The sequence below is a fragment of the Caloenas nicobarica genome, chromosome 17, assembly GCF_036013445.1.
Source record: "Caloenas nicobarica isolate bCalNic1 chromosome 17, bCalNic1.hap1, whole genome shotgun sequence".
Classification (NCBI taxonomy): Eukaryota; Metazoa; Chordata; class Aves; order Columbiformes; family Columbidae; genus Caloenas; species Caloenas nicobarica.
This window is the reverse complement of record NC_088261.1, coordinates 5375542-5402082: the sequence shown is the minus strand read 5'-3', so window position 1 is coordinate 5402082 and position 26541 is coordinate 5375542. Positions and strand designations below refer to the sequence as shown.

At 40.7% G+C, this 26541-nt stretch overlaps 1 protein-coding gene, 1 long non-coding RNA gene and 2 other non-coding genes across 4 annotated transcripts; all 4 read right to left on the bottom strand.

Moving 5' to 3' along the window:
- Positions 1-1329: 1329 nt before the first annotated feature.
- Positions 1330-4363, bottom strand: LOC135995761 (uncharacterized). Its single transcript, XR_010607168.1, has 6 exons — positions 4282-4363; positions 3930-3987; positions 2712-2740; positions 2254-2328; positions 1930-2051; positions 1330-1495 (listed from the first exon to the last, which is right to left on the bottom strand). It is a non-coding gene; the product is annotated as an uncharacterized LOC135995761 (long non-coding RNA).
- Positions 1569-1642, bottom strand: LOC135995892 (small nucleolar RNA SNORD65). The gene has a single exon (XR_010607202.1). It is a non-coding gene; the product is annotated as a small nucleolar RNA SNORD65 (small nucleolar RNA).
- LOC135995888 (small nucleolar RNA SNORD49) lies at positions 2478-2552 on the bottom strand. The gene has a single exon (XR_010607198.1). It is a non-coding gene; the product is annotated as a small nucleolar RNA SNORD49 (small nucleolar RNA).
- Positions 4364-5200: 837 nt separating the features above from the next.
- Positions 5201-26541, bottom strand: NCBP3 (nuclear cap binding subunit 3). Its single transcript, XM_065647006.1, has 15 exons — positions 26474-26541; positions 25681-25793; positions 23171-23390; positions 21443-21508; positions 19769-19874; positions 18692-18817; positions 16552-16680; positions 14226-14299; positions 13220-13328; positions 12384-12483; positions 11951-12057; positions 10937-11222; positions 9955-10112; positions 8983-9147; positions 5201-8151 (listed from the first exon to the last, which is right to left on the bottom strand). Exons 2-15 carry the CDS (start codon positions 25740-25742, stop codon positions 7916-7918), a joined length of 1944 nt encoding a protein of 647 aa, XP_065503078.1. The 5' UTR covers positions 25743-25793; positions 26474-26541; the 3' UTR covers positions 5201-7915.

Sequence of the window (26541 nt, the reverse complement as noted above, 5' to 3'; positions counted from 1 at the left end):
TTTACCCAAAATTAAGCAGGGACACGCAGTCACAGCAGGGACAGCCTCTGAGCTCTTGCCTGTGACCCAGGGTTGGAATATTAAAACATTTATGTTCCACTGCCACTTTTTCCTTTGTCCCATTATGAAAACCAGAAAGCTCACACTGCCAGTGGTTTTATGGACTACAAACCCAAGTAAAGCCTTTTATTGCATGGCAACCAAGAACTGTTCACCTACATTACTACAGTAAAATATTTTTAACACAAACTACAATTTTGGTTATTTTCTTGCCTGTCCTGTACGTTTTTTCCCCAGCCACATCCCCTCCACCACATTTCCAGTTGAGTAAACATTTTTTCACTTTCAGAAGTAATAGCAAGGTATCTTCTACTTGGAACTGTACCATTAACATAACTTTGAATCTTGTTGGCATAGAATGAGCACGTTATTTAGTCAGTTTATCAATGTTTACTAAGGTTAGTTTATTAAATTTTACTTTTTTCAACGAGCATAAAGATGCACTAAAATCTTTCACCTAGTGACACCAAGTGGACAAAACGATCAGCAACATCTGCATTAAGTCTCTCAGCAGACACGCTTAATCACTTTAGGTTTGATGAGACCCTTATACCCCACATCTCCTATACATGTAAGAGCACTGAAGTGTCAGAGCCTGCCAGTTACACCAACATAATGAATCTGAGTTTCAGCCTCAGATGCAGTTTTTCCTCATTTAAGCACCTCTATGTTAAGTCCCTAAGATTCTCCCAAGCCCCTTTATCAACCCCCATTGTAAAACAATTTTAGGAGTGATTATCACAAAAGCAGCCTTTTTTACTTTAATACCAACGCTGAAGGATGCTGACAAATTACAGTTTGAGCCTTTTTTTCCCCTTTCTTCACATTTAGATTCACACATTTTGACCATTATTTAGAAGAACTGCAGAACACTGGCTAAAATGCCATTGCTGCAGGAATAGATTCTGCTACCTCTGTAGCACACTTTAAGGTTGAGACCAAAATAATGAAGAAATATCAAGTCTGGAACAAGCTACGGAAAGCTGCATTTGCTCTTCTTGTTAGGGACTACTGAAGGCCTTATCTGTCCAGTAATTACAGTGGTGCTATTAGTATCACTTGTTTCAAGTGTTTAAAGCAAGTAAATTACCAACCGCCAGATGGAACTGAAACCCATTTGCATTGTTTGCAGTAATTATACTGCAGTGTATATATATCTACTTTTTTATATTATAGCAACTTATAGGAGTGCTCAGCATGTTTATTAAAAATGTGTTGTGTAACAGAAAGGCATTCCTTAATGCAGTAAAGTGACAAAATCAGACTCACTTGGTTTGAGAGAATTTTAATATATGTGTGATCAGAACTGTGTAACTATTACAGTTTCTTAACATCTTATGGCAGAAAAACACGTAGTCTTTACAACCACTAGTCCCCAAGCTCATGCACGTTTTATTGGATTCTTCCTCAGACAAGATGTTTTCAGCATGAACGCCTGTAATACAACAGCATGAATAAGTTAACCATTTAACACTAAATATGAATCAATTTATTAACATAAGGGATACCATCAGAAAAACCATTGCTCACCACCAGTCAATCTGCCGGTAATTCCAGCAATTTTTGGTTAGTTTCATCATATGATATCTTTAGGAAAACTGGTAAGTTTCTAGCAAAGCAAAACCCCTTTGCTCTACAGTGCTGTCAGCAAAACTTTAGTGCAGAAGACCACTGCTCTTACAGATTTATTGTCTGTATTTTAGTCTAAGTATTTTTTAGCCTTGAACTTCATTAATTATACCTTTAAAGCTAAAAATATATAGAAATAGAAACAAAGCCAATGAGAATGTTCTCAACTAGCTGATGTCTCTGAGACTGTAGCCAAAAACCATCACATTGAACTAAGAAAACACCAAATATTCAACTCACCCAGAAGAAGTCTCCTGCTTTTGCTGTCTCACCACCTTCCACAGGCCTTGTCAAGAGCTGTACGTTAATTGGTAAACACTGGTAACAATTCGCACATTGCAGCTGAGACCTGCAAGCTCTACCTAAACAGAGATATGAGGAAATAAGTATCCCAGCTCTTTACATTTTGAGGAAGAGAGAAGGGAAACCAGATTGATTTAAGCTATGTTTGAACCTACAAAACATGCCTCTTGAGATTTTGGCGGCCTATAAGCTTTATTTATTCTTAAATTAGATTCCACCGGGTATAAAGCTCTACTTGGTCCAGTGAAATCCATCACTTACCTTCACATTAGGGCCACTCCAAAGAACAGCCTGCTCCCCATCCTAATTGTGTGACATTTATTGAAAGACCAGGCTCTGCAGAGAAAATGAAACAGATGGATGTGAAGCTACACTAGATATTACAGGAGCACTTATAACAGAAAGCAAGTGTAAATGAAAGCTGCCCAATGAGTTCTACAAGACCAGTTTCCGGACAATTTAAACTCTGCATGTGCGTAGCTGTATTTCAGACAAATAAGAAGGTTATCGTCAGTTCTCGCATCTGACGGCACTTCCTATTCAGGGTTATCATCATCGACAGCCAACAGCTTTTGTATTTGACTACCTAAAACACAACAATTGTTTCATCTTGAACCAACTGTTATATATTTTCCACTCTCTTTATAAAACACATTAGCTCTGTTAACATCATGGTATGTAAAACATTAAGTTTTTGTTTAGTACAAAATAAACTTTACCTTACTCTTCACTTCAAGACATCTTTCTGCTGTGGGAATAAAAGCAAAAGCAGCATTACTAGAATATTCTTTGCAAATAATTTTAAGAAATTACAATGTAGGTCTATCTAGAAAAACAAAGAAACAAAAAAACCCAAACAAAACGAACAAACAAAAATCCCCCAAACAAGCAACAAAAAACCCCACCACACAGACCACACCAGAACCTCACCACCAGTAAGTCTGCTTGAATTCCATCTGAATTTGTGTTTATATCATAGAATCATGAATCACCAAAATCTTTACCAGATGGCTTTTAGTATTCAATAATCCTGTTTTTAGTCAGGAAACTTAGAAATCTCCCTTACACAGCTGGCCACACTGCATTTCCGTGAGAGCCATTTTTAAATGGAAATTCCACACAACTGCAATTCTGAAGTTGTAATGTTCATTGCACAGAGTCCTGCACATCGAACAACCAACAAAGTGACCTGTTTGCTGAAAACAGTGCCATAAAAATAAAAATCCATAGAAGGCATGCAAATGCCAAGCACTAACCATGCATGCCTTATCTCCACAGCCCTCACTGAGCTCTGCGCTTGGAACAGCTCTGCTGGGAGGACAGGCTGAGAGACTTGGGGTGTTCAGCTGGAGAAGAGAAGCTCCGGGGAGACCTTAGTGCGGCCTTTCCATACTTAAAAGAGCCGGATAAGAAAGATGGGGGCAGACTTTTGAGCAGGGCCTGTTGTGATAGGACAAGGGATGATGGTTTTAAACTAAAGGAGGGGAGATTCAGGCCAGACATGAGGAAGAAATTTTTTATACTGAGGGTGGTGAGAGCCCGTCCCAGGTTGGCCAGAGAGGTGGTGGCTGAACCATCCCTGGAGACATCCCAGGCCAGGCTGGACGGGGCTCTGAGCAACCTGAGCTGGTGCAGATGTCCCTGCTCATGGCAGGGGGGGCACTGGGGGAGCTGGGAAGGTCCCTTCAACCCAAACTATTTTATGATTCTATTCTATGTGACGCTGTGATCAGCAAGGGACGAGCCTGAGAGCAGCCAGGAGATTCATGAGGAAGGAACCGGGTGGGGAAAAGCTCCACCCTCCCAGGCCTTTCGCTCCCGGCTGGCAAAGGCAGCGCCGCCCCGAACGCGGCAAACGGCGGCAACTCCCGGCGTCCCCTCACACACACACACACGCTCCCGGGCCTCCCACCCCAACCCAGGCCCTCTGAACTTACCAGGGAGCCGCTCCGGCCCCGCTCGCGGGTTCCCGGCGGCCGCGGGGACATGGCGGCCCTGCGGGGACAAGGAGGGGGGTCAGGGCCATGTGCTCCGAGGCCGCGTCACCAACGGCGCCTCCCAGCGCGGCCCGCTCCCCCCTCCACCCCCGAATGGTCTGGCCCAGCCCGAGCGGCCCTGCGGACGGGAAAGCACAGCGGGCGCCACCACTGCCGCGGGGTGGGGGGCCCCATCCTCAGCTCCGCGGCGGAAGGGCCTCCGTTAAAAGAGAAGGGCGGTTCGCCCCACAAGCAGGGCCTCCGCCTCTCACGACGGCCAACCGCCCCATCCCCGTGAGGGAGACATACTCACCAGAGCACACCCGCTTCCCAGCCTGCAAGACGAAAAGACGGGAGTCTCCGCGGCGGCCGCTTATAAAAGCGTGGGACGTACCAACCCTGCGGGGGGGGGGGGGGGGGGGGGGGCGGGGAGCGGGCCGTACCACTGCTCCAGCAAGGCGGGGGTGCGCCGGCGCATCCATTTCCCGCAGCGGGAGCGGAGCCCTCAGGCTTGTCCCAGTCTCTCTGGATCACGGTTCGAGGCCGCGTCCTGTCGCGACCAAGCGACACCTCGAAACGGGGACCCTCGTCTTGTCCCTGGAAAGGCGCAAGCGCCGCTCAGGAGCCAAGAACCGGTGCAGCACCGTCCTTCGTTACTGACGTTCCAGTAAAAGTGGACAGGTCGGTGTGATTTCAGCCCACTTTTATTTGGAACAGAACAGCTGTTTAAATAAAAATTTCATTATTTTCACAGTATAATGTTATCTTGAACTGAAAGTAAGTGTTCTTTTGCTTTCCTTTTCCCTGTCTATTAAACACACCAGCTATGATCTAAAAATACGATCAATTAAAATAGAATAAAATAAAAATAATGAAAATTAAAATTAAAATTAAATAAAAGCCTCCCTTTAAATTCTCACCATGACCAGCACAAGTTCAGTCTGCCTGAGGACGGCTGCAGGCACAGAGCCCATAGCCCGCACGGTGATTTCTTTTGCACAATATCACAATCACCTGAACCACTGAACAAAAAAAACAACCAACCACCTCTTTTTAAATCAGCGAAAACTTCCTAGGAGGAGGACTAGTGTGGTCCTAGAACGAGTCACCTAAAATTCAGAAACATTTAATTTTTCCTTGGAGGGACAGATCCTCCAGCAAAAGCCAAACTTCTCCTTCTTGCCATTTTCAATGTAAGTTCATTTTAGTAAAATACACAGGTTGCACTGCTCAGTATCAGAACATTAATTTCTGCATCAAATTCCTCAAATGTGACCTTTGTGTAATAAAAAGAATGCAAGACCTACAAAGAATGGCAATTACTTAATTGTAATTAATTGTAATCCTTGCATTGTAATTTGTTTAAGCTGGAATATACCAATATCTGGGAGTTCACTGAAAGATCAAGAAAACATCAGCAAAGAGCAAACCAGCTGACACAAAGGGGACCTACAACACAATTCTCTATGCAATCTCTCTAGGTCAAACAGATTTAACCACGTTGAGGAAAAAGCATTCGCTAAAGATTCAGTGCTCATTTTTAATTACCAAAACCCAGCAGTCCATGCTCAGGTTAACTAAAGAAACCAAAAGCTTGAATTCCTGATACCAGCAAATGCTTTTCAAGGCTTCTCTGTACATCAACAAAAACCAAAACCAGGCAGTCGATTTAAAAAACGAACGAACCAAAACTCTCTATAGGTCCTTTAAGAGTAAACCTCTATTTTTCTTACACCTATGCTACCAGGGCATCATTAACACACATAAACCTCCCCCCAAACCATAAACACAACGGACCTGACTAACGTGGGGGCATTTGTCAGGCGTATTTTTGACTACCTGGAAGACAGAACTGGTGTTAACAGCTCCTCTTCATCGAACAGAGCCTTTGCCTACATCTTGATTTCATACATGCACTTCTCTTGATTTCACACATCCACTAGTTCAGATCATTTGTATCGGTCGACGAGATTCTCTGCTCCCATTCTGCCCTTCATCCCAGTGAGTCTGTCCTTCACCAGGCTCAAATGACAAATATTTACATGCAAACACAGTGGTTATCAGCAACCCCAAGAGCAGAGCACAACCAGTTGCTGAGCTTAAAAACACACAAAGGTTCCCCAGATGCAGCAAGTCTTGTCTTCACAATTTGTATCTACCATCTCCTTTTAGGAAAACGAAAGGTCGTAATGGGTTCAACACACAACACAAAGGTTTACTGGCAAAAAAAAAGACACTGGCTAAATAAATTTTATCAGGATCTTGATAAATGGGTACAGTATGGGTGTGATTCTGTGTGAAAGCTTTGGAAGGGATATTAATGAAAGCACACGTTAAAATGAATTATTACAGTGATCAGACATTGCAGTCATTTACTCTCAACAGTACTTTTATGAGACATATTTATATATTCAATAATTAAATATAAAATCAAAGATGAGTGTCACAAAGAAGGAAACAATAAGGCTTGAAGCCCAGTCAGTCCCCAGATTACCCTTCTAGCCACTGTACCTTTCATTTTACCTTTAATTTTTCATGCTGTGATTCTTACACATATAAAGTAATAAGAAAAGTTAATTGCAGATTCCTTGCTTCTGTGAAGCCTCAAACCTACTTCAACTTAGTACAAAAACAGGGGAAAAAAAGAGAAAACATTTGTTTGTTAGAAATCAGAAAGGGGAAAAGAGATCTTCATAGATATTTTGGACTGACAGAATCTTGGAAATAGGGAAAACGCAAACAAATTTTCAGACTATCAAAAAGTAGCAGACGATGTTTTTGCTACCTGTTCTGCTTACCAGAATGTGATGCGCTAGCATTATTCCTTATTTAGAATTATTGGCAATCAAAATAAATGCCGTAGCCAAGAAGAAAACAAGTGCAGTTGCACACTGATCAAACCTTTCTCCTACCTAGAGAGGGTACGCGGGTAAAAAAGCTGAATGTAAGAAGTCAACCATGTGCACATCCACTTGTACTATACAATAAGAACATTCAAAAATATTGACATGAGACAGTGATCCTATAGTTTTCCTTTTCTCTTTCAGTTATATATATATATATAGTTAAACAGCACATAGGAAAACACCACTATAGCTTTCACCATGGCCAACAGGAAAATTCTCACAAATATAAAAATGTTTTTAAATTGTTAGACTTCTTCAAAACATAATACAGACAAAATGAACAAAATACAATTTGTCATGATGTAACAAAAAATTTAAAGTCTCGGGAATTCACCCAATTCTCAAACATCCAACTTTGCAGTCTTGAACAACTCAATCCCTACTACAGCAGAATATAGTATCACCGAAATTACTGAGCAGAATTCCTTGAGAGCAGTGATGCTACTTGGATACTACGTGAAATTTCACCATACTAAACGTGTAACTTAAATTTACATTCAGTATTTTGGAGGAAGGGAACATCCCAGTCCCTTTCTGCTTTCTCCTTGCTGGCTGCCTACCCAGGAAGCATTATTGTTATTACTTCAAGAGGAAAGGAGAGGTGCTGGTAAGAGCCAGAAGGGCAAGACAGCGATATCGATTATGAAATGCCCTGTTCTTTGGATGAACTGTGTAAGAGATTTTGTTAAAAGGCTCCATGTTAAAAATATTAAGAACAAAAAGGTCATCTTAAAAACGCAGAGCATTTCTGCCCCTTAAGTTCAAAGCTTGGGGAAAATCGTTCTGCTAGAATTAACTACAGGTTTGGTGTAATAAACATGGATGACAATGCCCTACGTAACACAGGGCCAACCACAGACTCTAGACAAACGTGATTGCTTCAGGTTTCAAGTGGCACACACGTCTCCGTTTTCGTATAAAAAGAAAAGAGACGCTTCTGGAACCTTAACTGCAGAGTCTTTGCCAGTGTCCAGTTTTCGGGCAAAGGAAATCTCGCCATGCTGCAGAGTCACAACCTTGAGGATCAGAATGTGAAAACAATCATGATTCCGTGTCTGATCCAGAACTGCTTTCTCTGCTGATTTCAATTTGTAGAGATGGCAAATTATCCAATCGACTCTTTTTTTGCCGAGACTGTTCTTTTTCCTTAATGAGAGCACCCCAAACTCGCTGGAGCTCTGAATCGTCTTCCTCCGGAGATGCCACAGAGTTTTCAGGTTTATCCGAAGTCTTTTCTTGCGTCTTTGGAGCAGACCCTAATCGGGTCCATAAATTACCTAATCAGATGAAAAACAAATATTAAAAAAAAAAAAAAAACAACAACAAACAGGACTAAGAGGAATTCTGGAGAAAGTGGGGAACCAAGTCTTAAGTTTACTGCATCTCTAAACTCCGCATGCTCCTCCCACCTAAATGTTTGGCATGGAACTCACTATGCTTTGAAGCAGTAGTTGAAATTAAACTACGGAAGACTCAGTGCAGTCTTGCTCACTGTTTCCCATTTGCAGGGAACGCTACACACAGGTCTGAAGGTTTTGACCAGTTTCAAAGGAGACTGAGGGGTGACCTCATTAATGTTTATAAATATATAAAGGGTGGGTGTCACGAGGACGGAGCCAGGCTCTTCTCGGTGACAACCAACAGTAAGACAAGGGGTAATGGGTTCAAGCTGGAACACAAGAGGTTCCACTTAAATTTGAGAAGAAACTTCTTCTCAGTCAGGGTGACGGAACACTGGAACAGGCTGCCCAGGGAGGTTGTGGAGTCTTCAAAACCCGCCTGGACGCCTTCCTGTGTAACCTCACCTAGGTGTTCCTGCTCTGGCAGGGGGATTGGACTAGATGATCTTTTGAGGTCCCTTCCAATCCCTAACTTTCTGTGATTCTGTGAAAGTAGTTCTCTAGTTTTAAGCATGTCTATATTAAAATATTGCTCATAAAAGCATTCGGCTCAACCCACCTACATGTACTTAGATTTGAAAGCTCTGAACAAACATTTGCCAATTCAATTTCACTCAACTGAAGATCCTTCATGATTTTCTGCTGAAATTTCTCTTATACTCTAAACTCAAAGGAATTGCAGTATTACATTTTCTCCATAAAACTAACCTGATTTCTTCTCTCTGGTGTCAGAGTAGAGGCCTTTTACATCTTGTTTGGGGATTCCCAGCCGACTATGTACATCTGATATTGGTTCTCGACGAGGAGCAGAAGTGCTACTCGGAGGTTTAATTTCTGGAGAATGTGGTCTTTTTCCCAGTCTCTGCCGCACATCTAGGGATATTTTCAGTGATTAAAATGGCAAAAATCACATTGCATTTACTATAGTTCTGCCAGCTAATTTAATGCTCATTCACAATTTGTACGACTTGAAACTAGACAGATTCTCTGTTTTTATCTTTTCTGTACTCAGACTGCAGTCCTGGCAATGTCTGCAATAAAATTTATCCAGATTTCTTTTTTTTTTTTTGGCAATAAATTTGACATTTAATGTTTTCAGGTTGTGCTCTGTCCAGAAGATTGAAAATTAAATTATTCCATGGCTTGCCACATTGCTGTTTTAGCAGCACAGCGTGTATGTGTCCAGCATGAGGTATAATTATATGAAAATGGGTATGCCTTCAGCAATTCTTTTCGGATAACAGATACCTTGCTTTAGAATTCTAATACCACTTGTTATTTTGCAGAATAAAATGAAAACCAAATTATAAGAAACCCAAATATACTGATGTTTCATTTTGTGCATGAACTCCCCCGCATGCTACGATTCTCAGAGTTGTACGGAATCTCTGCCTCAAGGAGCGAGCAAATCAAACACGACAAAGTGCGGGAAAACAGAAACAGGCACATAAACCGGATAAAAGTAAATGTCACTCTTAACTGAAATATATTTCATTTTTCCCCAAAGCAATCCTCAATTCAGTCTCTTCGTGAGGAAAAATTAACTGTACGGATGCAGAAACAGCTGCTGAACAGAATTCCCTCAGGTTTGCTGGTTGAAGTGGAGCACAAATGTGAAACGAATATAACCATTTTAATGAGCCAGTCACAACTCTGCACAATACCAGAGTTTAAAATTACCTGATTTTACAGTGCTGTTTGGCTGACGTGGCCCAATATTATTCTGACGTTTTTCTTCTAACAGTAGTCTTACATCTGCAACTTTCTCCAATGATCCTTTACTGCCAATCCGATTCTTGATGTTACTGGTTGCTATGCTATCTGCTCGCATGGAATTCCTAAAAAAATAATAATAGATCAAACATCCCTTAAATAAAATGAAGTCTAGTATAGTTCTTAAATCTTCTTGTATGTAAAATTACATCACAGCAAACAGTAGTATCAGGATTCCCCTACTGAGAAAGAAGTAAAAACATCATGTAGAAAAGCACGTGTTCCAGTCAGAATCCCAAGTTCAGCACTAATCACATGAACATCTCAACATCCATTCCAAGGCAAGTATTGAATTTGTCTCCTCAAGGCTGTGCCACTAGGTCAGAATTCAGAGCAGATAAGCAACCTCAAAATTGTTAAAGGACGTGACATTATAATGAAGTATAATCATCCTACTGAAGGAACATATGTTAATGTTGTTTTAACAATCTACATTATATACAATTTTGGTTGATAGGCCCATAATGAACATAAATTCATTTTTATCGTCAACACTTAAGGGTTATTCTTCTTTCTGAGAAAGGAGGAAGGGGTAAAGGGAAAAGAGAAAGAAATTATTTCTTCCTGGCCTAGCTATGAAATTCAAGAAATTAATTGTACTTGCTTGCATGAATTTCTATTCATTCCTATTCAAGCTTCATTTTTATCAATAAGGAGGGTTACAGAAATCTGCAAAGGAAGCTATATTTTAAAAATGTTAACTGTAATTAAAAGCCTGTATCGCTGTTTTCTGTATTTCGCATTTCTTTTAAAAATATCTAGTACAAGACTATGTCAAGAATAGAAAAAGTAGTTCCAGCAGTTTTTCTTTCAGCTTTGACTCCTCTGTCCCTAAGCAAAATTGAGAATTCCTTTTCACTGATACTTTTAAAGAATAAGAAACTTTTACCTAATATTTTTCAGTTGTGATTCCACCTCATCTGCATACATTGTCATTTTCATGCTCTTTTTGGGAGAGGGTGTTGATATCATTTTCAGTTCAAGGTCATAGTCCATTTCATCCGAATCGGACGCACTAGCACTCGATCGTCTCGCTGCACTGCGCTCTCGGGACTGTTTGAAAGCTTGCAGTTCATCACGGTACTCAACCACAACTCTGTCATCTTCATCCATATCCTGATCTTCTTCCTCCTCTTCTTCCTCCTCAATAGGCTCCTCAGGAACATTTACTAAGCCTGTAGCAAAACAAACCGATTCCGATAAACTGAAGTTTAGCATTCATATAAGGTACCTTAAATTCAAGGCAAAAAAAAACCCAAACCACTGTAATTAATGTTCCACTACAAATGAATCTTAGTAGTTCTCTAAGGCTAAAGAGAGAGAATATTTTGCAAAATATATTAAGTGTAATCGATATTACAGAATAGCCTAAGTGGAAGAAAATCACCACAGGAGAAAAAAGTCCATGGTGTTCACTATCTCAGAAGCCTGCTCAAGCATGACGCTGGACTGAAGATATGAAGTACAACTGCCTCTGCAGTAGGTGCAGTCCATCGTTCCTAAGCCTACTTAATAGAAAGTTCTAATATTTATTGTTCTACATCTAGAGCTTGCTTTTTAATTGAACAGAAGAATTGACATAGTAAGTACGACAGACTGCCAAGAAGTTTAAAGCCGACTCTTCGTTTTGCTCTTGATGCTATAGCCCCCACGTCCTAAATCTGTAAAATAAAAATATCACGTAAAAAGCGGCAGCTATTTTGGTAAGCCAACGAGCAGCGTGAAGTTTCTGCCTCAGTTATTCCCTGCAAACTCTTAAAATGTGATTCAGCTATAGAAATACTTTTTAAAAGTACACTTGAGTTTCACACAGTGCAGAGGATTACACGGGGCATTAAGGTCCTTTCCAGCCCTTCATTCCCCCATTGTGATCTTACCAAGTCAACATATCGGCATCGATTACCTGAATGACGATGTTTGTAAGGAGGAGTCAAGCCAACATCATCCCCAATAAGCGTCCTTTTCTTTATCACATCCCGATGGATCCGACGTGAATGGTATCTTCTTTTCCTGAAACACCGTAAAAAGAATGAGACTCCTGACAAAGAAAAGGCATCAGAAATGAGCCATATTCAGTCCTGGATTAAGCACACACAATTATCACTCATTTTTATAGCAGACATACATTTATGTCTATTCTCAATGTTTTGAATATAAACATTATTTTCATGAGAAAGTACTCCCCTTGCAAATTCATAGTCACATTGCGAAAACATTATTTACACATAAGAAGCTCCTAAATAAATTGAATAGAAAGAAAATCCACAAATTAAAACCAGTTTGGACTATCTTGTCCAACTACCTACGATGTTGCAATTCCTCTATCAAATACTCACCAAGAATTGCTAAGAATCCCCTTCATGCCTCCATAATTTGGATTGCCATATTTCATGTAATACTGGCTTCGCCTTGCGGCTCCCAGCTCTTTTTTGTCATCTGAAAAAACCCATAAATTAAAGGAATATTTCCCTCTTAGAATATATCTTACAACACTAGCATAAAAATAAATAACCATCCAGTCAAAGACACAGTGAAAGTACAACTGAACATGCCTTACAGATCAGCATTACTTCATTGTCCTTCAAAAAGTACACAATTTTGCTGACATCTCTGAAATTTCTCCTACCACCACAGTTTTGTGTCTAGAAACTTAATTCTAAGGAGACTGAGTTTCTACATATCAGCTTAACAGAGCATTGTATCTCCCTGGAACTGCCGGAGGCCATACTTACCTTATTCATGACCTTTCTTTTCTTTATGGATGTGTCACTTCCCACCTGGCCCAGAAATGATACGGATTTTCATTTTACTCGTAATTTAATAACTCAACTGTATTTAGCAATAATTTCCACTAATAGGTCATCAGTGTCTCAAATGATTTTCATATTCATAAAACGTGGAATTTACCTCTGTGGAGAAGTGCATCATAAAACCTATCCTATGGTATTGAGAAGAACGCCCTGAGCCCAATTTTATGTACAATAATTTTCATTCAAATTTGAACTAGATCTAATTCACACATTAAATGTGGATTTATTGCAAAATCATAATACTTATTGATTAGCAAAAAACCTAACAATTTTGCAAATAAAAATTAGGTACTTCAAGTCATTAGTCAACAAATAAAACTACAAGTGGTTAATTCATTATGCTTGTTAAGCTGTTCATTTACCTTTAGTAGCAAATCTCATGAATAGCTTGTTTCCTTTAGCCAGTTTATTGGCAGGGCGAAGATCATTACGCAGGAGAGAATCCTCTTCTACCTGGGAGAGGGCATCCAACTTTGGGGGGCAAAAAAGGTATTTTGGACTCAAAAATAAAATTACTGTTGAACGAAAATTGATTGCTTACAGAGAAGCAATCAACTGATTATTGAGAAAGTTACTTTTCAAATTATGTTCTGGTGAACTCCGCTTTTTTCTTGACAAACTAATCTGAATTTTTGAAGTAATTTGTCCTAAATATTTAAAACATTTCCTTCTCTTCCCTCATAACATTATTTCAGTTTATTATATCCAATAATTTTCAAACAACACTATACTACTGCCTGAAATGCAGAAAATAAATAGCACAAGTTGGACACTGAAAAACAACTGGGTTTTTGCTTGTTTCACATCTAAATCGTTTTACTAACAGGTTCTCGTTCCTTCACACAATGACTAGAATGCTTTTTTTTTTTTAGTTTATATCTGGTTTACAGAAACTAAAATTCAGACGTCTGTGTTCACTAAGCCATTCCTAAAGAAAGTACTAATCACGCCTATTATATTTTCAGCCCGTGAAGATTAAATTCCTTACAAAACATTAATGCGTATGCTGATTTGCACACATCTATGGACAGGCAGCCTAAATCCTTTTGTCTCTTTAAGCGCTGCCTTCCCTGCTGAAAGGCCGTTCCCTTCTCTTGCCTTATTGTTCTTCCATTGCCTCCTCTCAGCAGAAAAGGGCAGCTAGTCCAGCTCCTACGTGCTGGATGCCTCAGTACTCTTCAAAATCCACTTCCGCAAAAGCCTCTTATGCACCTATGTATCTGCGCTTCTTGCCATTTTCCCATCTAATCTACTTTGATAATAAAATTGTGAATTGCAAATATATATGGTTAAAATTATAACATTATGAAGACTTTATACCAGAGCAAAACTTACGTAACAGTGCTTTTATTTTCCTTCGGTACTGACCTCAACGTCACTTGGATTGTCATCCTCAACCTCGCCTTCTTCTGTCTCGTCATCAGAACTTTCTTCCTGTTTTTCTAAAAAGGAAAATAATTGCAAAAAAAAGAAACACCTCCATTTTCGTGTCAGTCACATTCGGTTATTACCCACATTCTCCGAAATCAAACTGAAGGTGTTATCCTTTCTTCTGTGCAGCCTAGAGAATAACCAAACCAGTCAGTGTTTAAGAAATTCGAAGCACTCATGAGCACAGAATCACATGAACTAGGCAGCCCCCATGCAGGTAACTGCCTGCGGCAGCACACATGGATTATTAATTTCGTTCTTTGAAAGCAAATGAAATTGCACTGCATTTCAGGGCATGACAGAGATCAGCAAGGCCAAGACTGTAAAAGGAGTATAAGAGCCTATTTCCTTCAGCCTCTCTTTAAAATGCTGCAAGTACCTACAAGTATCTGATACTAACAATGTAAGTTACTATTCAAAAGCTTAGAAGTTTCTGAGAATAGGAGAAAAAAAATAATCTTGGTGACTTAATTTTGAAGTGAAATAACTAACAGAAGAGTACACACTTCCAGAACTACTAAAATTGTGAGATGCTTGTAGAGATTTTTTCAGGGTTCTTTTTAGCCCAGAGTAAGAAAATTGATACTGGATTTTTAATTTTTTTCCCCAAGCAGTCCTCAGGAAAAAAAAAAAAAAAAGTAGTGAACAGTGACAGCTATCAACATGTACCAATATAATTTGCAAAGATCTCAAAGTACTTCATAAACATAAGGCTAAAAAAAAAAATCCTCTTTTATATTTCAGAGTTCCTTATGTTAATCTTGAAAACTTAAAATAGAAGGCAGTAGCTGTTCAAAAGATCCTGAAAATATACCTGAGTTCAAAGAAAAGAGTAAAGCACGATTAACCAAACTGAAACCAATGGGAGAATTTAGGTAAACAAATGAGTCAAATTCAAACCTGAATAACTAAGTTCCAGCAGGGAAAGCATTCAGGCACCTTTCCCCCCTCAAATGATAAGCTTCTTACAGTAAAGACCAGTCTCCTGCTTCCCTAAATTCCTGAATAGCCCTCAAATTGCTGTCTAAAAAAGGAATGCAACTAAGCCAGATTACCCCAGTGTATCTCTGCACCTCACACCTAAAGATGTAATAGAACAGTTTGTACTTTATCTAATATCCCACTTTTCCAGATGAACAGGAATGATTTAGATGACAGTTTTTATTTTGAGATGTGGTGTAATGATGATGCAATACATAAATTGTAGCCAACAAGATTAAATACATATATTTATGCTCCATTTAAACAAGACGGTCACTAATCTACAAAAACTTCATCACAAAAGTCTTACTTGAAGCATTATCAACATTTGCCCCAAAATTAATGTCACATGGATGGTTGACGAGCCACTGTATTGTGGAGAAAAGCAACAAGAAGAAAAGGGGATGGGTTAGGAGGATCCACAAGTTTAACAAAGCCCTAAACCCCAGACTTTCTGGAAAGGCTTTTGGCAGCACTACAAATACCTAACAGAGGATTGGTTATTTGCATTTTGTTCATGTTTAATCAAAATCTATGGAAGAGTTAATAAATGCAACATCTCTGCTTTGTACCATGTGGTTCAGCACTTTGGACGAGAGCAAATTATCACACCAGCCTAACAGCATAACAGTGCTAAGGTAGCAACGGTGTACTTTTTAAATTCATGCTCATAAAAGTAAAATAAATCTACAATTAAGGTATTCAGGTACCAGATTTATCACAATATTAGGATCTACATTCACTGCTTTGCTCTTTTATAACTGACCTTTCAGTGTGCTGCTTTCTTGAAAGTATAACGGCAAAATTTAGAGATGACATAGGAGTGAGGCGATACAACGTCACATCAGTGTGAACAATATACTCAAAGGATGGTGGTGTACTAAGAAAGGAATCAACTGTGGTATTTCAAAACCAGGACATTTTCTTACACCTTTTTCCACACTTAGAATCCACCCTTTTGCTGCCTTTGGACGCACATCACAGATTTACTTCTGTGTAACATGCACCGCTATAAATATTGTATCTGAATGTGACCCTGCATCTAACATGTTTGGTATCAACTGAATAACTGCTTTTGGTCTGGCTCCAACCCACCTTTTAAGAAGCAGCTTCTTCAAAAGGTTTCCAAGATGAAAGCCTTTTTTAAAGTGGCAGAATACATTTACCTGAAACTATACGATAGAAGCTCCTTCAGTAATTTACATTATGCAGTACCCAAACACAAGTTTAAAGTTTCATTGATTTAACTACATGATGCCTATATATGCATATCTCAATCTACCTTTCTTGGTTTTTTCAGCTGTCTTCTCTTCATTGTTTTCTCTGCTTTTTGTTTTCTCCTGATCAGGTAAGGAACTCATATTTATTAGAGCCCGTGTCGCTGTTACTTCATCAAGCCAGACCACATTACCTATGACATATATAAACACACAGAAAAACAAAATGCAGTTTGTATCAGTCACACACTCTGCTTTACTGGAGGGAAACTACTGACAGAAGTTCAGAAACATTCTTATAAAGTGACATGACAAAAAAAGTAATCAGATATCTCTCTTGTAGGGAAAGTCAGATTCTTTAACACACTTGATAAGCTGGAGGACGTGCAGCTTTCCAAAAACGACACATAACAACTGATCAAAACCAAATAAAAACCACAGAAATGCACAACCATATATATTACAGTTTCCTGAGCAGAGCAGATTAGGATATTGAACTAGACTCAGTGTATCCCATGACTGTGTTAGCACACAAATGCAATTAAAGGGGGGAGAAAAAAAAAAAAAGAAAGAAGAAATCAGCCTTGATTTTTTTTTCCCTTTGGCAATTTAACAGAACCTTGGACCTTGTTGCAGAATTCTGTTAATCTTTTCCAAAAAAACAGGAAAATAGGAGACTGCTCAAGTATACATTATAGTGTACACAGGTTAACTACATGATTCAGTACGTACTTCTTACATCCCTTATGTATCAGCAGATGGTACTAAAATATAACTTATTAGACCAATTAAAAGCATTTTATACATGCCAAAATTGAAAGAGCTAAAACTGCTTAGAAACAGGTTTTGAACAAAAGCTTTCTGCATGGATGCACTCAGTGCAAATACAGCAACAAATGGCACTTACTGCTTTGACTTTAGGCAAAGTGTATTCAGATATCAAGAAAATGATACAGTGTCCCAAAATAAAAGATTCTCTCCTAAATTACTTGACCAGACAAGATTTACAAGGTGAAGAACACTCAGATACTAACTCAAATAATTTTCTAATAACTTCTCATTTGTTTATGCCTACTTGCTCTTCACATCTCCAAATTTTCAAAGCCTGTATCATTTTACGTTCATCAGTTGGAAACACAGAACACTGTCTAATTTCACCTTTGTGCTAAGACACCTTGAGATGTCATTCAATTGGGAATGTTAACATTTTGCCATGCTGTGATGCAAATTTATCATGAAAAGATGATGCTTTTTCTTGGAATTTTCACCAAGTGTAGTTGGCATGCTAACTCAGATACAGCATGAAAATTAACCACTAAAAAAGATGGGGTTTAACTGGAGTTGGGTAAAGTACCATTACGACTCTGAAGCCTGCATTTTTGCACAGCAAGCTCTCTCTGGTTCCACACTAAACTGACACATTAAGAAAAATGATAATCAGACAATCTTAGAAATGTAGCCTCAGATACAGCTATTTTCCAGCAATTTCAGTCCAACAGGAAAACCTGCACTGGCTCCTACTTCTTTTTGTATTATTTCAGTTACAGGATTTCTCAGAGCCTTCCAGTTCCACAATCCAGAGCCCAACTGTAGCAAACAGCTCTTGTACAGTCTTCAGTATCACCAAAGAAAGAACAACTGTCAACAACCTTCTATCTTTCTGGCAATCTCACTGCATGCTTACACCCCGAAACAGCCCTTGCAACGTGAATTTACATCCCTTTTCCAACCTATGGAAATCCCATTCAGCTGCTACCTCCTTCCACCCACTAATTTCTCCTTGAGAATGCACTGAACAAATAAGGCAACAAGTCTGCTCCTTTGCAGCACAAAACCACACCGACCTGCCTAACTGCACACAGCTCAATCATCTGCGCTCACAATGTCACCTTTTGTGACACTCACAAGCCAGTACACTATTTATGTCAAGATGTAAGCAGCATAAAATTTTAGACCTTTTTTTTTTTCCACTTAAGAGACCTTCAAGTTCTTCTGTGCTATCTCTTTCCAATAATAAATACTCGACCAGATAGTAGGTTTGATTTTCACCATATGCTAAGACTAAGGCAAATGACAGGGAAATTGAGACAGACATCAGTGACTTTGAAAGCCACTAAGACATCTGAATTACAGCTGTGAGCAATATTTTAAAAAGCCACAGAATTACAGACAAAAGAATTACAGACAAAAACTCTGTTTACTTACATGATGTATCATCCAACCACTCAATATGAGCAGGAGGATACTCTTTGAAATAGGCAAAGATGTCCTGTGTACTCATCTCATCCACTCCACAAATGTAAATTGTGTCCAGTCTCACTTTGGGAATTGCTATAAAAGAAAGAGATAAAAATCTGGTACTCATTTCTACAGAGTAAGCTTTTATATTAGTAACATATGGGTTTATAAAGTAAACATTTTAAAGAAGCTGAAGGGAAGCTAATTAAAGCAAAGTATGATGTATAGAATTTTAAAAGGCCGTAACTTGATTTACTATTCCACAATGCAAAACTTCAATAAATCGAAGTTTAAAAAGATATAACATTACAAGCAGTGGTAGATGCAGGCACTGCATAGCAATCAAACCGCCTTAAAAACATTCCTTTTTTAAATGCTGCCAAAGTACTACCATTAAGTACTAATGAGCCAGAATACTAATGAGGCCTGTGACCAGGACACGTGTGCAAAACACGTCCACTTGTGTCATCTGATGTAGAGCTCTGAGAGGCCACAGCTTAGTGGGTCCAAGCTGCCAGGTGGAAAGAAAAACCTCAAGAACTAACTGGATGCCAAAAGCACCAATCTGTTGCACGCATACCTCCCGGCTGATCAGCTGATATTCCAACACGGCCAATTTGCCATCTAAGGGCACACAGCACAGAATCTGATCTCACTGTGCATGGGGCACAGGGTCCTCCAAACAGTGACCAAGGTCTGGTCTTTGCAAAGAAATTCCAGATTCTTACAGCAGCACTGATCCAGAAGATGAATCTTGGATGTGCAGCACTAGGTGCCACTGCTAAACAATCACTAAGGTACACAAAAAATGTCGTCTTCTGTCTGGGGTTGGTGAAACAAGCAGTAAAACGATACAAGCCCTGTAATTTTAAAAGTACTGAAATTAAAATAAAAAGGTGAAAAAAACCCAAAGGGATTTATTTTGACAATGATCTGGGAAAACCTCTGGGGATGCAGGAAATACTATAGGATAAATCGAGTGAAAGAACTATGAGGAAGTAAACAAAGGGACCTCTTCTTCTTGACTGCTGGATAAACTCCTACCTTTCTTCATCATGTCCCGATCCAGCGCCACATTCCTTTGGGCGAAATTCACTTCAGCTCGAAAATGAAAGCGTTTTGCTCTTTGTTCCTTTTTCTCAATTGCTTCCTTCAAAATGCAAAACAATGCAGTCAAAACAGGAATGACAACAGCATTCCCAGCAAGTGGCACTGAAGGACCAGATATTTAAAATGAAAATCTACCAGAGAGCATCTATATTAATAATTCTATTAATTCTGAAGAGACCTGTAAGTTTCAGAATGTCGAAATGATTCACTAAAACATTTCTGCGACACATGATAGTTTTAATGTAGGTCCAGTAACATAATGGGAATCAAGATGCATGGAAAACAAGTTGTCTTGGACAATGCTCAGACTCCACGATGGAACAGTAACATTATCTTTTCCTTCCTAACAAACGTACAGAGGCTGTGCTCAAAGAGCTCCCTTAAAACATGCATTTCCACCACATGGAAAATCCATCTTTTAAGATTATAGAGATTTTGCCCTGTGTAATTTTAAAATATATACAAAAATGTAAACTTGTCTCTCTGAGCATGAATTTAACAACATTCACTGGAGTGCTGACTATAGAGATCTTATTTAGACAGGCAATTCAAGTTGTTTTTAAGCAGATCAGGAGCAACAGGTCATGTGCATCTTGTGCAATTTTTGAAACTGACTGAGAAGTCCCTTATTCTACAGAATTTATTGGGAAGCATTACAGATTTTTTGGAGCTTACTGACCAAAGTCAAATTTGGAACATAAACTGCGATTGAGCAAAACCTGCCATCAATGATATCCAAATAAACATGGGCCTTTTACTAGTTTTTTAAAGATCGCCAAGACATATTTGACCACATTTTTTGGAAGTTTTTCAGAGTTGCATCATTACGTAACAACAGATGACAGCTTTCCCCCGACTAGGGAAACTTCAAATTCTTTACTGAATTACACCACACACAAGCCAGATATTTAAGACAAAAAGCTGATTTTCAGTCTTCATCTGGAATCCTTTTTGTACTCTTTGATAAGCATGATCTTCTGACCTTCATCAACGCAAAGTATATGACAAAATGCTTTTTCTCCACTACCAAATGCCCGATGTAGCGGTCAATCGTACAATATGAAACAACGGCCAGTTTGGTATTAAATGTACAGAGATGAGCTATAGGATTAAATTTCTGAAGTTCCGCAGAATTATGTAACTTTAAGTAATTCAAATGCAACAGCTGTTCACATTCTCCAAACTATGTCTTAAATAATTAAACAATAAGATGCCCTCAGAAGACACAAGGCAATGAAACTAGATTTTCTTGCCAAGTACTTGTTCTTCCTTCTGTCACTCACCTAAGAGGAAAAAAACTCAGCTGACTTGTCCCAAAGGGCTTTGTTCTGCAATATCGAGTGGCACCAAAGCAACTTCAATAGAAACATTTTCAAGTTTTGGCACACAAATTTCTGTAACTTAAAAAATATAATTCTTAGAATTTCCAGGAGATATCCTGTCCTGATGCAGGCCCCAAAAGGAGAACTCCCTAGTTCTTGGAAGATGCCAGCTATCTGAACATGAGGCTAAGCTCCTGGGCATGTTGAGGAAGAAATAAATGAAACGGTTCCTCCTCTCCAGTAGCAATAACTAGAATATATTGAAGAAGCAGAGCACAAAAATTACCTTGGAATTTACATCTATTCCAGTAATGAAACTTCCAGCTTTGTTTTCATATCTCCTACTAGTGTCCTGAAACAAAGCAAAATGATGATGAAATCTCAATGAACACTGAAAGCAACATATTGCTAAGCTGCAAAAAAATCTGGCCATCTCTATGAGAAAAACATCCTCTTTTCCTTAATCCTTACTCCAAGCTACATTAGACAGGAACACAAGCAATAACTCTCAACGTTGTCAGTGAAGTTAAAAACATATGAACTGAAACAAACTGCCTTCACTTTTAGGGATTCTTTCATTTGACAAATTTAGTTTCTGCGTCTGCTACAGTTTTTACTTTCTCTCAGCAACACAGAGGATGTCACCAAACACCTTTCCTAACAAAAGTTTCCACAAATTTGGTTTCAGGTGTAATTTATTTGTAAAACGCAAACAGATTTAACAGTTTTACCTGACTCTTGAAATGTCAATTTGCAACTCAAACGTCAGAACACCAAGCCATATCCACAATTAAAGAGGTAACTTTTACCCCCACTCCTATGAATATTTCAAACCCAACTTCCAAATACCAGTAAGATGAAGCTTTACTTTTTTGATACAACGCTACTGATAAAGAGTAAAAATGAAGAATGATCTGGGGAAAAAAAATAAGCGTCATTTCCATCAATCAGGACTGCTGAGTTCACAAGTCTGCACTGAACCACACACACCCTGGACCAATGACCCAATTCTGTCCCTTCCATGGTTTGCATATTAACAATGGCCCCTGTTCATTCTGGCACTCTCAAGGCCATCAGTTGGCAAAAGTTTGGAGCTGGAAGAACACATCTCGCTTTCTTTAGGGGTGTGTTCTTTACATTTGTGCTGTGATAATTATTTTGGCTAAAGGACTTTTTCTAGAAAGTAGGCCACTCTCAATTTAGAAACACCAAAGTACACACAATCTAAGTGCTTTTCTTAGTAACAACACCGAAGTTTGTCTAAAGCTGCCAAATCTTTAAGGCTATTAAAAAGAAAAAGAAAAGTGAAATAAACATTATTTTTTAAAGTTAAAAGCCCCCATTGTCTGAGGCTGACTCATGAAGCACAGTATGGTGCAGTCTCTTAGGCCACGTATTGGGTAGAAACTCAAGCACACCAGTAGCTCAGCTAATGAGGGATTAGTTTCTAAAGTAATTTGTACACAAGTTTTGAAAGGAAAAGACTACTTAAGAGTTTAGGAGAGCTATGACCCATTTTTATGTAATAAACACGATCCTACCAAAACTTATATAGGAACCACTAGCCAAAAGGAGAGAAGGGAAAAAAATAAAGCGGGGCAGTGGGGGGAACCTTCAAAATCCACTCATCAGATCCCACATCCCCTGTGCCTCCAACTCCGTTCTCTCAGTAACCCCCTGCTCACTGTGTCCCTCACAGCAAGTGCTGCTTTCACACTTTCCCACCCCCGGCCTTGCTGCACAGGCCCCCCCTCCACCCCAAACCCTCTCCTCCACCCCCTCGATTCCCTCCGTCCTCAAGCACATCCCGGCCCTTTCCCCACACTCCCCTCGTACCCTCCGAAGCCCCCTCATGCCCCCCACCCTCATCCCATCGCTTCCCCACACTCACTCCCCACCCCATATCGCCCCTTTTCCCTCGAATCTACCCCAAAATGCCCTCACACACCCCCCGCCCCGAGGAGCCGGTCCCTCCTTGTCCCCCCCGCCCCTGACCCCACCGCACGCCCCTCACCGGAATGAGCTCCCGGAGCGACCGCCTCACAGGAATGGTCTCCAGCTCGCCCTCTTCCACTTCCATAGGCTCAGGCTCCGAACCGCGGGGCTCCGCCGCTGTCGCCTCCGCCTTGACCGAGATCCGCAGGCCCCGCACAGCCGCCATGGCTCCGCCAGGCCCGCCCAACGAGACGGCACCGCCGCGGCACAGAGCGCCGCCTCCCAGAGGCACCACCGAGCTATCAGGGAGGGTAGAGCGCCACCCGGAGCTAGAGCCGGTTGGGCGCCAGCCATAGAGAGGCGGGGAGAGCGCGGCGCCGCCGGTCCGCCAGGGCTACGCGGGGCGGGAGGATAGCGCCGCCATCTTGCCCAGGCCCGGCCGCGGTACCGGGGAGCGACACCCGGTGTGCGGGGAAATACGGGACCAGGCGGAGGCGGCGGGTTGTAAGGTGCAGGGTCGCTATAGCGGGGTCGGCTTCCTACAGGGATTTTCATAAAAGCGACCTGAATTCTTAAAAAGGTTCGTTTTTCTCCTCCAGACTATGGGAAGATACCTCCAGAATTTTATATCTCTGATAAAATAAATGTGATTTTCAGCTTACGGTTTTCCACAGTGGGACTGTATCCTATCGCTTTGGGGCTCGGTTATCGTCTTTGTGACAGCATTCAGGCTGTTTGGAGAGAGGAGCCCTGGCTCCCTTTGGCCTCAATTAGCCACACTGGTTTAATTATCCCCATGAGATAAATTCCAGATTCCCCTAATTATGCTGAGAAGAAATTTTGCAGCTGGCAACATGAAGGCTCCTCCCTTTACACATAACCCAGTGGGACTAATACAACTTCTCGCTGCCCATCACACACTCCAAGCTTATTTATTTTTACCAATCTCTGCACAATAAGCTGATGACACCTGCGGTCACCACAAAGTGCTATGTTGGGTGGTGACATCACGCTGCCACCAGCATCTGGCAGGAACCACCGGCACGGGTGACACTTCCAAGCCAGGTGTGCACGGCTGTGGCAGACGCCACGCACACGTAACATGAACATAAGGAGTAAACAGGACACAGACGCCTCCCACAAGGAGCAGGTTCCAAATTAATTGCAAGAGGAAACACATTGCTGTGGCAGAAAAGGTATTTCTTGAGGTCATGGGGTAAAGAAAAGATGGCAGCTTTCCCTACTTTAGTTTTAATTTTCTAAGTAGGACACAGTATTGATGTTTGAGATCTAGACCAGATTTACAAAGCCTGAGCCTTCAAAGTACCAGTCGGGGCAGGACCGTGTGACACAGGGCTGCCTCGCCCTGCCGTCGTTAGCAGATGAAGCCTTCGGTTACCCCAGATGTTTCCTTATTTTGTTTTTTAATGTCCCTGAATGTTGCCTAAAACAGAGCGCAGCTATGCGACAGCACTTTCCACTCAGCAGAATCTCATGACTCATTGAAATCAGGCAATAAACTTTCTAGCAATTAACTGTGGCTTTGGATCAGTGGCTGAAGTTTTAGAGCTCCTTAGGAAAAAAAAATTCATCCGTGGGCTGGTAGGGACAATAAAATCAGGTGAGGAAAACTGGGACTGGGTGCTGGTAGGGCTTTTCCTGCCAGGTAGGAATGGAATATTCCATCAAAATTTTACTTCTTTCAGAATCTCGTTATTAGCAGTGAATTCTTCAGAATTACAAACTGATTTAGTTTTATTCTTCTGAGACCGTGGCCAAGAGTTTTGTTTTAATTTCACATTTATCTCAGGCTGTAATCCCTCTCTCTGTGAGACCAGCATAGGAGGCAGGTTTGGGCTCCACCTTTATTACGGCCTTTGTGCAGAAAGGATGTGTCAAGGGTAGAAAACTGAGGAGCACAGAGGTTAAATATTGGAGGAAAAAGGAATTTGGAAAAGGTTACCAGTCATTTTCTGGAGAAGCCTGAAGTAAGAAAGGCTGTTACAAATAAGGAAGGCCAGAGAGTGACTGAATAAGAAAACATTCCAGCATGAAAGTGGCAAAAGGAGCATCTTAAGGTAGAGAAGTGTTAGTTATTTCCCAATTCTTGACCACCAGAGGGAACTCTTGCAGCAAGATTCCCAACTGCTTCCAGCAGCGAAAACCCAAAGCTGAGGCTCTCAGTTTTTGAGCCACAATTTTGTGGTTCAGCTGAAAACAGGGGGAGATGAGACTTGGAAGAGAGACAAAAAAAAAAGCATTTGTGGGCCCTCAGTCAAAAGGACACTTTTTTTTTCTTTCTACAGTGGTCTGGCAGGAGTCAGAAAACTGGTGAGTTTTGCCACTGTAAGAAGGTTGTGGTTGGTTTGTTTCAAGTCTGTGAAGGACTGACCAGAATGGACACCTTTTCTTGCTGCTGTAATTTACCTCTCCTAGTGTCCTGGACTCTCAACAAAGATCTGCAGCTTTTCAAATCTGTGAAAAACCCAGGTGTGGAAGCATGCTATTCCTGCAACTGGCTAGAAAACACCACATGTCACCAGGGAAACTGAAACTCAAGGTTCCAAATAAATTAAGACTGGCTCCTACCTACAGTCCATCTGCAGAGAGGACAGGATCACCAGAAGAAGGATGTTACTTTGTGAAACCATCGGATAAGCTGAAATCAAGCACCTGATGTTTTCTTAACCACAGGCTCCCACCTGTAAGACAGAATATTTTCTCACAGGGATATTGCGGTGGTTAATATGTCCCTAGTTACCTGACACAATGCCAAAGTCCCAGCCATGAGACAGTTACAGGGCTCCAAAGGGCTCCACAGGAAAGGAGAGACACTTGTTCAGCCGGGCAGAACAGAGCACCCGCACGGTTAAGGACAGCTGTGCTCTAACGTTGTGTTTATGCAAGCGCTGCCACATGGAGACCACACAGTTGAAAAAGCACATTCCTTTCTGGAAAAAGCTCATAGAACTGAGCAGAGCTGGAACAGAATTCAATATATTTATCCAGGCTCTAAAGACATCACTCTGGAATTTAAGAGAACTTGGAGAACAATCAAAAAGTGGTAAATAGTGCTCTATTCTTATGTGTGTGCATGTGCACGCACATTCCTCTGTGGCACCAGCAGAACTTAAACTCCTGCCTTTTTGCAGGCCCCTGTGGTAACGCACTCAGTGAACTGCCCCACATAAAAATAAACTTTTGCAGGGCTATTTTTAACCCAGAACAGCTTGTTGGCCCAATTCGGCCTGTAGTCCCATGAAAACAGCTGTGCTGTTGGGGTGGGAATGTGCAGCTGGCAGGGAAGATGTGAGCAGGAAAAGTGCTGGTGAAGCTCTGGAGGAAAAAACACAGCGAGCTGCACTTTAATGAGCAAACAAACCTGGCCTCACATGCTACCACAGCCGGGAAGCCATGAGGGAACTGGGACGCTCGGGGGTTACCCTTCAG